Source organism: Neoarius graeffei, chromosome 23, assembly GCF_027579695.1.
Source record: "Neoarius graeffei isolate fNeoGra1 chromosome 23, fNeoGra1.pri, whole genome shotgun sequence".
Taxonomy (NCBI): Eukaryota; Metazoa; Chordata; class Actinopteri; order Siluriformes; family Ariidae; genus Neoarius; species Neoarius graeffei.
Window position 1 is genome coordinate 44,711,709 of NC_083591.1, and position 13,741 is coordinate 44,725,449.

The 13,741-nt window shown below is 42.4% G+C and overlaps 1 protein-coding gene across 1 annotated transcript in view; it reads right to left on the minus strand.

Moving 5' to 3' along the window:
- The window catches only part of yju2 (YJU2 splicing factor homolog), a 40,019-nt gene that overhangs the window by 3,916 nt on the left and 22,362 nt on the right, over positions 1-13,741 (minus strand). Inside the window, exons 6-7 of the mRNA XM_060906237.1 lie at positions 11,803-11,941; positions 960-1,122 (exon numbers count right to left, since the gene is read on the minus strand). Coding sequence (XP_060762220.1) covers positions 960-1,122; positions 11,803-11,941 — 302 coding nt within the window. The remainder of the gene's footprint in view (positions 1-959; positions 1,123-11,802; positions 11,942-13,741) is intronic.

Here is a 13,741-nt window from a genome sequence, read left to right on the forward strand (position 1 = left end):
TGATGTTTTTGGGTCATATTTATGCAGAAATCTAGAAAACTTTCACAAGTTCACAAACTTTCAAGCACCACTGTATGTGGCTCTTTCCCAAACTGTTGCTATAAAGGTGGAAGCACACAATAGTATAGAATGTCTTTGTATACTGTCGATTTAACATTTCTCTTTACTGGAACTAAAAGACTCAAACCTGTTCCAGGATGCCAATACTCCTGTGCACAAAGCAAACTTCATGAAGACATGGTTTACCAAGGATGGAGTGGAGGAACTCGAGTGAGCCCTGACCTCAACCCCACTGTTCACCTCTGGGATGAACTGGAACTCTGACTGCGTGCCAGGCCTCCTAACACAACATCAGTGCCTGATCTCACGAATACTCTTGAATGTGCTCTGAACGAGCAAAAATCCCCACAGCCTTGCTCCAAAATCTAGTGGAAAGCCTTCTCAAAAGAGTGGAGTGGGGGTAAATCTGGAATGGGATGTTCATCAAGAACATAGGAGTGTCATGGCCTAATGGTTAGAGAAACAGCTTTGGGACCAAAAGGTTGCTGGTTCGATTCCCCAGACTAGCAGGATTGACTTAAGTGCCCTTGAGCAAGGCACCTAACCCCCAACCGCTCCGGCAAGAGTGGTGGCGTACCTTGTGTCTGATTAGCCAAAGAAAAACTGATGTGATCATCAGTTCGGGCATTGAACCCGACCAACTGAACTGAGGAGTGTGATGGTCAGGTGTCCACATACTTTTGGCCATATATATATATATATGCACCAAGACAGCACGTTTCCCCTTTAAGAAACAGCACTTACGGTATTAGAGAGAACAGCTGTGAGGGCCGTCGGCTTTTTTTTAAGATAATTATAACGAGATACAATAAGACATTGTGTAACTCCAGTTTCCCTCAATCATATTTCATGTATTTGACAAATTTATCCGCTCAAGTTAAAAATGCTAGAGACCCTACCTGCATCATTCTGAGTCCTAGGTGCAGGCTGCTGTGCTGTAACTGTTGCTGCAGGCTTCTTCCTCACTACTAGTGACCCAAGTGCACGTCTTCCTCCCAACAGGCCCACGCTCTCTTCCCACCTTTCCACTTTCTGATGCTTTACTCCAAACAAAGCGTCACCCTGTGGAGACAGGAAAGGTCCATAATAGCATGAATCAGTAAGAGGGAAATTGAACGCTGGCTCAAAAATACACTTTCCGCTCAAATGAAAACAAAATGGTAGTGAAAGGTGAACTCAGCAGGAGGCCAGTGATATGATGTATAAAGGAATAAAACATGACCAAGCATGCTGTTCTAGGAAAGTAATCAACAATGCAGGTGGTATGACACAGCCCACTATTCTATAACAGCACAAGTGGAAATGTTAATTAGTTCGTCTTAGCACTTACTTTACAGCAGTTACAACTGAAATTGAGAGAAACAAGGAACAAAGCACCGACACTCAAGACTCTTTCCACAAATGTCCTTACGACATCACTATTAGCGTTGCTACATCAAAATATTTCTTGGTTAAAAATGTTCAATCTGTTGATTATTAGCCTTTAGTTATGCAGTCGCCACACAAGTGTCTCTGTACACACGTAGCCGGATATTTTTAAAACCGAACATTTTCCCCCCCTCCGTTTATAAAAATGTTTTATCCACACCACCTCGTCTTCGAAAAAAATCCCTTCCACACATAACCGAACATCTGCGTTTTCAATCACATTCATAAGCATTCCAAACCTGTAGATGGCATCATTTCCCCAAATCCTACCCCCTAATCACATCAGAATAGCCCTCTGTTGGCGTCACTTCCGCCTAAACATAAAACATGGCGCCAAGCTCGTTCGTCTGGACAGACTCGGAGACAGAATTGCTTCTAAACACAATTTTGGAGTATAAACTTCAAAAGACGCAAGAAAACGTTGATTGGGAATCTTGTCAGTAGTTGGGCTTCTAAAATTAAACATGTAAATAGCACCTGCACAATAATTAACGCTTTCAAGGCACTACTCCGATCCATTACTCTTTGTCCATGCTTAATCTGGCTTCTGCAGTAAACAAAGGTCGCACGTTTGACGTCAGGGCAGATTTGTTGTCATTTTTTTGGCGCAGATTGTGACGTTCTAAAACGCAAAACTCCGGTTATCTCTGTCTACACGAAAAGGCATACACGGAGTTTTCAAAAATCTTCACTTTGCCCGGAGTTTTTTTAAATATTCGTTTTTGATGTGTTTTCATGTGGATGACAGGCCAAAACGTAGAAAAATATCTTCGATTTAGCAGATACCCGGCTACGTGTGGACGGGGTCTGAATCAGCTAGCACCATTTAGGAGGAGGCTGTCTGGGTAGAGTTTGAGATAAAGACTCTCCTAAACAGAAGGCAGCATAAAGACTATCCACGTTGGATAAATTTAGTTTTTGCGACGGTAAACAAGAAGTTTCAAGGCCACTTTTTATTATTATTATTATTCTCAAGGTTATTTTAATGGTTAGACACCACATTATTCAGGACAGGTATATTATTTGCCTTAAACCCGATATGGGTAAATACAGATTACAAGACGGCTACAGGAGACGTTATAGTTAATCACATATGGCAATAAATGTACATTATGTTCATTATAGGTCATTAATTGAGTCCTCTTAAAGCTCTCTCATTTCACATCAAAATTCATTGTTTATGTCCTTTCAAAAGCTCTTTTCATGTCGCTTGGCTCTTTTCCTCCTGTTATCCTCCTTCCTAGCAGTGTCGATCTTTCTGCATGTGTCATAAATGAATCTCCGCCACTGTGGCCTAGTGCTGCACGATAAATTAAAAAAAAAAAAAAAAAAAAAAAAAAAAAGCGATCTCGATTCACACATGCACGTGAACTCATTTCGAAACAACGATTCTTCAGCATTTTATTTCACGAGCGGCATCACAAACAAATGTTCCCATTTCTTCCTAGTCTGGCTAACGCAACTTCAAAGCTCTGCGAGCATTTGGTCTGGCAAAGATATTAAGCCCAACCATTTCCCAAATCGCATGGTTGACCCGCCTCCCTGAAATGCCTCAGTTTGCTACTGGTCGAAGCCAGAAAAGGCTGTGACGAAGCTTAAACCAATCACATCACTCTTTCCTCTGATGTACGTGACGCGATGGAAACTGCTTGAGTAACAGGAAGAAGATAAATACCTCCAGGGCTGCTCTTTGCTCCGTTTTCAATGAGAACTTCCCGTTGAATGCTTTCAATACAGCATCTACCGCTGTGTCAAAGGCTTGCCGCTGCTCCATGTTCGTAATGTTTCTAGTGAATGAAGCGCTTCCGGCATAGATTCTGTAAACAATCTATGGCTTCCGGTCGCAGTTCTACTACGTCACTGCCTTGAACACGCCTCTACCCAGGGCCGTTGGAGATGCTCAAAGTTGATTGGCTCCCGATTTTTCGGGAGCTTGGAAGAGCTGGAGATAGCTTGCCTTGCCAGACTAAGTTCGCAACAGGCCCCGTGTTGCGTCACACTTAGGATGGGCGGGCCCAGGCTAATTTCTTCCCGGATTTTTCCAAGCACCCCTAAAGGCAGCACTGCTGCTGACTCCTCCCTCGACCTATGGTAAAGTGTCTTTACAACACGTGATTCAGTCAGTGGAGGAAGCCCGCCTGCAGTTGAGTGTGTGGAAACAAACAGTGAGGGAGAGAAGCAGAAGAAATGGATTGCTTAGAAACCCCAGGTGGTAGTGGCAAGAGTCACCCAAAGACCCGAATCGAGCTCGTGCCCAAAAACGGTTCGCATTTGGCAGTGTGGAAGTATTTTGGGTTTAAGCCAGACGATGACAAACAGTCTGAGGTGCATTGCAAAGTGTGTTCTGCCCTCGTTGCAGCACCGCAAGGCAACACCACTAATCTCTACAATCACCTGAAACGTCACCACAAAGTAGAGTATGATGAAGCCGTACAAGGCAAGAAACAAACGACAATAACCAGGACCTTGTACAATGCAACGCCATACCCACCAAACTCCAGTAGACACAAGGAGATCACAGCAGCTATCACATATCACCTGGCAAAAGATATGGCACCGATAAACACTGTACAACATGCAGGGATCCCAGCAGTAATTGAAAAAAATAGAGGAATGTAAGAAACTATCAGCAGGGGTCAAGGGGGCTGCAAGCCCCCTGAAGCTGTTGAGATTTTAACATTTAAAGATGCTACAGAACACATTTTTTACATAGATTTAACATAGAAAAGCAACAGAATTTAACAATAAATGTGTATCTATTTGATGCCATATTTTGTAATCAATGACATAAGTGGCAAAAAAAAAAATTGTTATTTATAAAAATGAGATGAAAATGTAGCTTTGAAGAATATACTTCTTCTAACCCGGACACTGTTCCGCTATCTCTTTTATGGACGATATCTTTTTTCCACGACATATTCAGGGCTGTGAAATTGTAAATAAGAAATCTGAGGAAAAGAGGGGGGGGGCACAACCCCCCAGCATAAGCCGGGGGTCTGGGGCCCACAGGGTCCCAGACACCAAGCCATTTTAGGTGTTATATGGTGTATTCTGAGCATTTCCTGCAAGTAAAAAATTGATCTCAACAAGTAAATATTTGACTAGTCTTGGTCTTCATTTTGCCATATAAAATACCTATCAACAGTTTTCTCTTTTAAAATGAAAGATCCATGTAAAATACCTTGAAATATCTAATAAGTGCCTATGTATTTTATCTCTTAATCAAAATAAAAGTAAAAAAAAAATGTGTAAATAATTTAAAGAAATGTTAATAAAAGAAAACTTTGATAGGCCTTTCAAAATGACTTTGTGAAAAATCATGCTCAATATTTAAGTGAGAGATACCTGTTGTCTTCCAAATTACACTTAATTCTTGTATTATGTCCTGGCTTTTTCCAAGAATCTGTCACGTCTCTTGTCTACAGAGCAAAAGTTTAAAAAAAACTAATGTTTCTTATCTAATATTTTACATCTTTTCTTTTACTTCTGGCTCCTTCTATTCCTCTTTGCATCACTCCCAGCTATTTCTTTCAATTCATCTTTCAGTAAGGCTATTAGTTATTAGTTCTATAGTATTTGCATTCCTCTATTAAAGCTATTTACAAAATGTTCATAGTCTGTCAAACAGCATCTAATGAAAGTCTTTTAATTTTCTTTTCTTTAACACCATCTCTTTCAGTTTTGCAAACTTGTTCTTTTTCATCTTTTCCTTCAGTCTGTCTGTGTGTGTGTTCTTTTCTAGCCCTCTTTGCATCTCTCTCAAACACCTCCTTAGCTTTCCTTTTTGATGGCATCTTAACTATGTCTGATCTTGCACCCTGTAAGTACAAAATTCACGTACGCGGTGCCAGGTCACGCAATTTTTAGCTCTGTCATGCACTCCTGAGCAGTGTTGCCAGATACTGCTGACGTTTTCCAGCCCAAAATATGTTCAAAACCCACCAAAATTCACTTGAAACCACCCAATCTGGCAACACTGCCCTGAGTCGCAGTCAAGACGTATTCCACGCTCAGCTGGCATAAAACTCCGCGAGTCCGGCTGTATTGAGCCACCGGTCTCGTGCAAGGCGATTAAAACCGACTAGACCCCCACCCCCCAATGATTTTTAATGCAAAAATAGACGTTTTGTAAAGATGATATTTTTCGCGACAGAATCCGCGGAGGGCGGCACGGTGGTGTAGTGGTTAGCGCTGTCGCCTCACAGCAAGAAGGTCCTGGGTTCGAGCCCCGGGGCCGGCGAGGGCCTTTCTGTGTGGAGTTTGCATGTTCTCCCCGTGTCCGCGTGGGTTTCCTCCGGGTGCTCCGGTTTCCCCCACAGTTCAAAGACATGCAGGTTAGGTTAACTGGTGACTCTAAATTGACCGTAGGTGTGAATGGTTGTCTGTGTCTATGTGTCAGCCCTGTGATGACCTGGCGACTTGTCCAGGGTGTACCCCGCCTTTCGCCCGTAGTCAGCTGGGATAGGCTCCAGCTTGCCTGCGACCCTGTAGAAGGATAAAGCGGCTAGAGATAATGAGATGAGATGAGAATCCGCGGAAATTTCACAGCCCTGCATATTGAATTAAGTTCAACGCATTAGAAACAAAAGCACGAACGGAGTTAAAACACATTTTCTAGCAAATGGGCACAGCCATATTGTTTTCTCGTTCTATCGTGTACAGTCTCGCGGTATTTACATCAATTTAACTTCCGAGTGTTCCCGAATGTCAACGAGAACAAACGAAGCTGACAAAAACATCGCTAAACAAGCAAACCAAATCAGAACGTATTCTGCTGGTCATTTTACTTAAACAAACATATTTTTAATGGATATACAAGAGATTAAAAAAAAACAAACAAACACCACTTTGGCTAGAAAAATAGCGGAATTCCGCTAAATAGCGGATGTCTGGGATCCCTGAACATGAGGGATTTCGGAAGATGATAAACGGTACTCTACCCCCTCCCGCAACTTCTTTTCAAACGTTGCGTTCCCCGATATGTACAATAAACAGCGGGCAGTGGTCGAGGCAGAATTGCGGGAAATCGATCATTTTTCTGCTATGTCTGATTTATCGTCCAGTCGGACCATGGAACCGTATTTGAGCCTGATGATTCATTTTATAGAGCCTGATTTCACTATCAAAAGCCGGTGCTAACAGACAGCTTTTTTCCCGAAGACCATACAGGTGAGGCCCTAGCACAGGGATTAAAAGATGCCCTCGCATCTTGGAGTCTGAACGAGGATAAATTGACCTGCATCACAACAGACAATGGTCAAAACATAGTAAAAGCCATCTCCCTCAACGATTGGACCAGGCTCCAATGTTTTGGACTAGGGATGGCGAAAACTAAAAAAAAATCTTGACCAACCACCAAGCCTCATTAGCCGGTTAAAGTCGGTTAACCTACGAGTTTAAACAGGGATGCAAACGGCGCGCCTTTTGGCGGATGCCGCCTTTTTCACGGCTGAATCGTGCAGATCCCTTTTTTTTTGGGGGGGGGGGGGGGCATTGGAGTGTCTGAATAATTTCATCAGAGTAAATTCTGTATTAAAATTACTAAATAAGCAAATGCCGTTACAGTCCATGAAACATAGGAAGTATGAGAAGAAAACAGTAGATCAGAAAGCTGCACACGTTTTCGCGGAAGCTGTGCAAATGTGTGCAGCTTTCTGATTTACTGTTTTCTTCTAATACTTCCTATGTTTCATGGACTGTAACGGCATTTGCTTATTTAGTAATTTTAATACAGAATTTACTCTGATGAAATTATTCAGACACTCCAACGCCCCCCCCAAAAAAAATTCGGATCTGCACGATTCAGCCGTGAAAAAGGCGGCATCTGAAACATACTTTCAGAATGTACTGGCCAAGGCAGGACTAAACTCGATGTGCCTTCTAATAATAATTTAAAAAAAAAACAATAGTAATTTGTAAGCTAAAAAGCCTGTGTCTACACTTTTCTTTCGTCGAGTGGCAGCTGTGTTCAACTGGGGCGGGAGGGCGGGACATGACTGAATGGGTATTTCTGATTTGTCAGCTGTCGTCCTTACACCGCATGGCATGCCCCAAGCATTTACAACACAGAATTCCAGGTTCTCCGCTCCAAAATCGGCAGCTTCAAAACGATTGATTTTTTTTTTAACCGACAACCAAAAAAATAATTAACCGGTTGACGTTGATTCGGTCAATCATCGGTCAAACGGTCATCGGTTAACATCCCTATTTTGGACATCGACTCCATCTGGCAATAGGTGAGTTCCTTTATGAAGTCACAATAATAATAATAATAACAGCTTATAATAGTCGATAATGTACTCAGTCTTTTTTTTTTGTACTCTTTCCCTGTAGAGAATGCAATGAAAGATTCCCGAGTTGAGCGTGCTGTAGGTCTTTGCAAAAAGATTGTGGGCTCCTTCAGTCACAGCTGGAAACGGAGGAGAGACCTCAGTGAGGCCTAGAAGGAACTCAAACTACCTGAGCAAAAACTTAAAACAGAGTGCCCAACAAGATGGGGGTCGAGGCAAGCGATGGTCCAGAAGATACTTCAACAGCTTCCAGCCATTTCGCATGTACTGTCCCCTGATCCCCATGTGGCAAGATATTGAAGTCCCTGAAGCAATCAACAATGCCCTCTGCCCACTGACCAACTTCACTGATGCCCTCTCCGGAGAACAATATGTGAGCATCTCCTCTGTGAAACCGGTTCTCCACCTTTTTGGCTGTGCAAGAAGGTGAGACAGATTTTACAAAATCACTCAAGGCAAAAATCCTGGGATACCTGCAGGAGAAGTACAGAGACCCGAAAACTCAGGATCTGCTCGACATAGCCACCACTCTCGATCCGAGATTCAAAATGGATTACATCAGTGAGGAGAATGAAGCCACAGTTAAAGTGAGACTGACAGATGAGATGACTGGTGTATCTCAAGCTATGGTAAGTCATCATATACAACTGTAATTGTCTACTTAAGTCTTAAACTGCTGTGATGTTACATTGGTTAATATTAATGTTTTTAATTCTTTTTACAGCAGAGCCACCCATCGGCTGCCTCCCCTGCACCTCCATGAAGAAGGGCCGAAAGACTCTTGGAAGTTTCTTCAAAGGAGCAAAAGCCGGTGAGGAGGCTGATTCCACCAACCAAAAACAAGCAGTGTTCTCAGAGCCGGCTTCATATCTTTTGACTAGCAAGACTGATGGTGAAGATGACCCCTTAATCTGGTGGGGGCAAAATAAGGGTCAATATCCACGACTGTCTGTTCTTGCGAGGAAATATCTGTGCGTTCCCGCTACAAGCTCACCTTCTGAATGGCTGTTCAGTCCAGGGGGGAACATTGTGACATGTTACCGTACATCACTGAAGCCTCAACATGTTGACAGACTTGTGTTTTTGGCAAAGAATCTTTAAGCCAATTCTGCAGTGCTGTGTTCAGGGCCATATTCAGGACCATATGGTCTACGTTCTAAGGAATTCTCATTGTTTGATGTGCATATGATGATAAAGTTATCATCAGCCACATATCTCAATTTTGCTTGCTACTACTACTGTGCCTCTGCCAAAGCAAAGTTCCTGCAGCTCCTGCTAACAAGCCTATTGTTCAAACGTTTGATACTCTACTTGAATGACCATTTGAATGTTTTTTTTTGTTTGTTTTGTGCAATAAACATTTTGTATAAAAAAAATCGTGCCAAAGAATCGTGATCTCAATTCTAAGCAAAAAAAATCGTGATTCACATTTTTTCCAGAATCGTGCAGCCCTACTGTGGCCTCTCAGTTACAATATCCTTCCACTTGTGCAGTACTCCACCACGCTTCAGAACGTCTTTGACAGTATCTTTGTATCTTTCTAAAGACTTTCTGCCAGTTCACCAAAGAACAGTGCTTTGACCAACCCATTATGTGGTAGATGTACAATAAGCTGCACCCATCGAAGTCGATTTCTCATAAGTATGATCTCAAAATCTATAGACTTAGCATAATCCAGAACATCATTCATGATGTACACGTAAGCATCCCATTTGATTTTAAGAATAGATATGAGATGCCGTTGCTGGATAGGTCTTAGATTTCTGATATGATGGCGATAAAGAGCCCAAGTCTCGCTTCCATACACCATCACCGGTATAACGCATTGATTGTACACCAAGTTTGGTTTCAATTGCTAGTTCTCCACAGTCGAAGACTACGTCCAAGTCTGCCAAAGGCACGTGAAGCAGCTTGGATACACACAGTCATTTCTTTGTCGAGCTTGCAGTCACTGCTGATGTAACTTCCAAGGTATTTGAAGTGATCCACTTTTGTCAACTGATGTAAAAATCTGCTTGTTCTCCTACACTCATGGTTTCTGTTTTCTTGGTGTTGATCCGAAAACCCATTTTTTGTGACGCATTGTTATAAGATAATAAGAGCTGAAGTGAAGTGGCATCATTTCAAAAGATTGCCATATCATCAGCATACTGAGCTTCTCTTATAGTGGTGCTTGAAAGTTTGTGCATAAATATAACTGGAAACATCATCAGATTTTCACACAAGTCCTAAAAGTAGATAAAGAGAACCCAGTTAAACAAATGAGACAAAAATATTATAATTCCTCATTTATTTACTGAGGAAAGTGATCCAATATTACATATCTGTGAGTGGCAAAAGTATGTGAACCTTTGCTTTCAGTATCTGGTGTGACCCCCTTGTGCAGCAATAACTGCAACTAAACGTTTGCGGTAACTGTTGATCAGTCCTGCACACCGGCTTGGAGGAATTTTAGCCCGTTCCTCCGTACAGAACAGCTTCAACTCTGGGATGTTGGTGGGTTTCCTCACATGAACTGCTCGCTTCAGGTCCTTCCGCAACATTTCGATTGGATTACGGTCAGGACTTTGACTTGGCCATTCCAAAACATTAACTTTATTCTTCTTTAACCATTCTTTGGTAGAACGACTTGTGTGCTTAGGGTCGTTGTCTTGCTGCATGACCCACCTTCTCTTGAGATTCAGTTCATGGACAGATGTCCTGATATTTTCCTTTAGAATTCGCTGGTATAATTCAGAATTCATTGTTCCATCAATGATGGCAAGCCGTCCTGGCCCAGATGCAGCAAAACAGCCCAAACCATGATACTACCACCACCACCATGTTTCACAGATGGGATAAAGTTCTTATGCTGGAATGCAGTGTTTTCCTTTCTCCAAACATAACGCTTCTCATTTAAACCAAAAAGTTCTATTTTGGTCTCATCCATCCACAAAACATTTTTCCAATAGCCTTCTGGCTTGTCCACGTGATCTTTAGCAAACTGCAGACGAGCAGCAATGTTCTTTTTGGAGAGCAGTGGCTTTCTCCTTGCAACCCTGCCATGCACACCATTGTTGTTCAGTCTTCTCCTGATGGTGGACTCATGAACATTAACATTAGCCAATGTGAGAGAGGCCTTCAGTTGCTTAGAAGTTACCCTGGGGTCCTTTGTGACCTCGCCAACTATTAAACACCTTGCTCTTGGAGTGATCTTTGTTGGTCAACCACTCCTGGGGAGGGTAACAATGGTCTTGATTTTCCTCCATTTGTACACAATCTGTCTGAATGTGGATTGGTGGAGTCCAAACTCTTTAGAGATGGTTTTGTAACCTTTTCCAGCCTGATGAACATCAACAACGCCTTTTCTGAGGTCCTCAGAAATCTCCTTTGTTCGTGCCATGATACACTTCCACAAATGTGTTGAGAACATCAGACTTTGATAGATCCCTGTTCTTTAAATAAAACAGGGTGCCCACTCACACCTGATTGTCATCCCATTGATTGAAAACACCGGACTCTAATTTCACCTTCAAATTAACTGCTAATCCTAGAGGTTCACATACTTTTGCCACCCACAGATATGTAATATCGGATCATTTTCCTCAATAAATAAACGACCACGTATAATATCTTTGTCTCATTTGTTTAACTGGGTTCTCTTTATCTACTTTTAGGACTTGTGTGAAAGCCTGATGTTTTAGGTCATATTTATGCATAAATATAGAAAATACTAAAGGGTTCACAAACTTTCAAGCACCACTGTATTTCATAAGTACCTTGGTTTTGGATTTCAAGCGTCGAAGATCGAATATGTCACCATCATATCTGAAATGAACCTGATGTTTTTGAAGGCGAGGGTGAGTAGTATAGCGGCATATGTTCCAAAGAGGGTAGGAGCAATCTTACAGCCTCCACTGTTGTACTCGATGGGTTCAGTCAGTTCTCCGTCAAGGATCAGTCTTGCATATAGTTTCAGGACAGGTATTGTGATGTAAAAACAACAAATGCATTAGGAATTCAGGTTTTAGCCTGGCCTCTGTACCTTTCTATCAGTTTCTTTGCCTGTCGTCAGGATGTCTGTGGGCTTCTCAGGAGCATGTCTTTTCTGCTGCTCTTGCTCCTGATCAGAGTCCGAGTCCGAATCCCTCAGCCTTTTCACCAACACCCTGTCCAGCATTTCTCTAAAGAGGAGAGAGAGAAATCGTTTATGGTTGAAAATACAAAATTATGTTAACACTAATGGATTATTTTTCTCCTGCAGACAGACGTACGCCATGGGTGACCGATTAAATGGTACTGTTGCTCGCTGGTTTTTGTGTGCGTTTTGAACATGACGGCGAACAGGTTGAGACCGTCCTGTAAATCATCTTGCACATATGTACACTATATTGCCAAAAGTATTTGCTCACCCATCCAAATTATCGGAATCAGGTGTTCCAATCACTTCCATGGCCACAGGTGTATAAAATCAAGCACTTAGACATGCAGACTGTTTTTACAGTTTGGAGCTGGCCCCTTCCTCTTCCAACATGACTATGCACCAGTGCACAAAGCAAGGTCCATAAAGACATGGATGACAGAGTCTGGTGTGGATGAACTTGACTGGCCTGCACAGAGTCCTGACCTCAACCCGATAGAACACCTTTGGGATGAATTAGAGCGGAGACTGAGAGCCAGGCCTTCTCGTCCAACATCAGTGTGTGACCTCACAAATGCGCTTCTGGAAGAATGGTCAAAAATTCCCATAAACACACTCCTAAACCTTGTGGACCCTATGGATTAAGAATGGGATGTCACTTAAGCTCATATGTGAGTCAAGGCAGGTGAGCGAATACTTTTGGCAATATAGTGTACAACCCCGATTCCAAAAAAGTTGGGACAAAGTACAAATTGTAAATAAAAACGGAATGCAATGATGTGGAAGTTTCAAAATTCCATATTTTATTCAGAATAGAACATAGATGACATATCAAATGTTTAAACTGAGAAAATGTATCATTTAAAGAGAAAAATTAGGTGACTTTAAATTTCATGACAACACCACATCTCAAAAAAGTTGGGACAAGGCCATGTTTACCACTGTGAGACATCCCCTTTTCTCTTTACAACAGTCTGTAAACGTCTGGGGACTGAGGAGACAAGTTGCTCAAGTTTAGGGATAGGAATGTTAACCCATTCTTGTCTAATGTAGGATTCTAGTTGCTCAACTGTCTTAGGTCTTTTTTGTCGTATCTTCCATTTTATGATGCGCCAAATGTTTTCTCTGGGTGAAAGATCTGGACTGCAGGCTGGCCAGTTCAGTACCCGGACCCTTCTTCTACGCAGCCATGATGCTGTAATTGATGCAGTATGTGGTTTGGCATTGTCATGTTGGAAAATGCAAGGTCTTCCCTGAAAGAGACGTCATCTGGATGGGAGCATATGTTGCTCTAGAACCTGGATATACCTTTCAGCATTGACAGTGTCTTTCCAGATGTGTAAGCTGCCCATGCCACACGCACTAATGCAACCCCATACCATCAGAGATGCAGGCTTCTGAACTGAGCGCTGATAACTTGGGTCGTCCTTCTCCTCTTTAGTCCGAATGACACGGCATCCCTGATTTCCATAAAGAACTTCAAATTTTGATTCGTCTGACCACAGAACAGTTTTCCACTTTGCCACAGTCCATTTTAAATGAGCCTCGGCCCAGAGAAGACGTCTGCGCTTCTGGATCATGTTTAGATACGGCTTCTTCTTTGAACTATAGAGTTTTAGCTGGCAACGGCGGATGGCACGGTGAATTGTGTTCACAGATAATGTTCTCTGGAAATATTCCTGAGCCCATTTTGTGATTTCCAATACAGAAGCATGCCTGTATGTGATGCAGTGCCGTCTAAGGGCCCGAAGATCACGGGCACCCAGTATGGTTTTCCGGCCTTGACCCTTACGCACAGAGATTCTTCCAGATTCTCTGAATCTTTTGATGATATTATGCACTG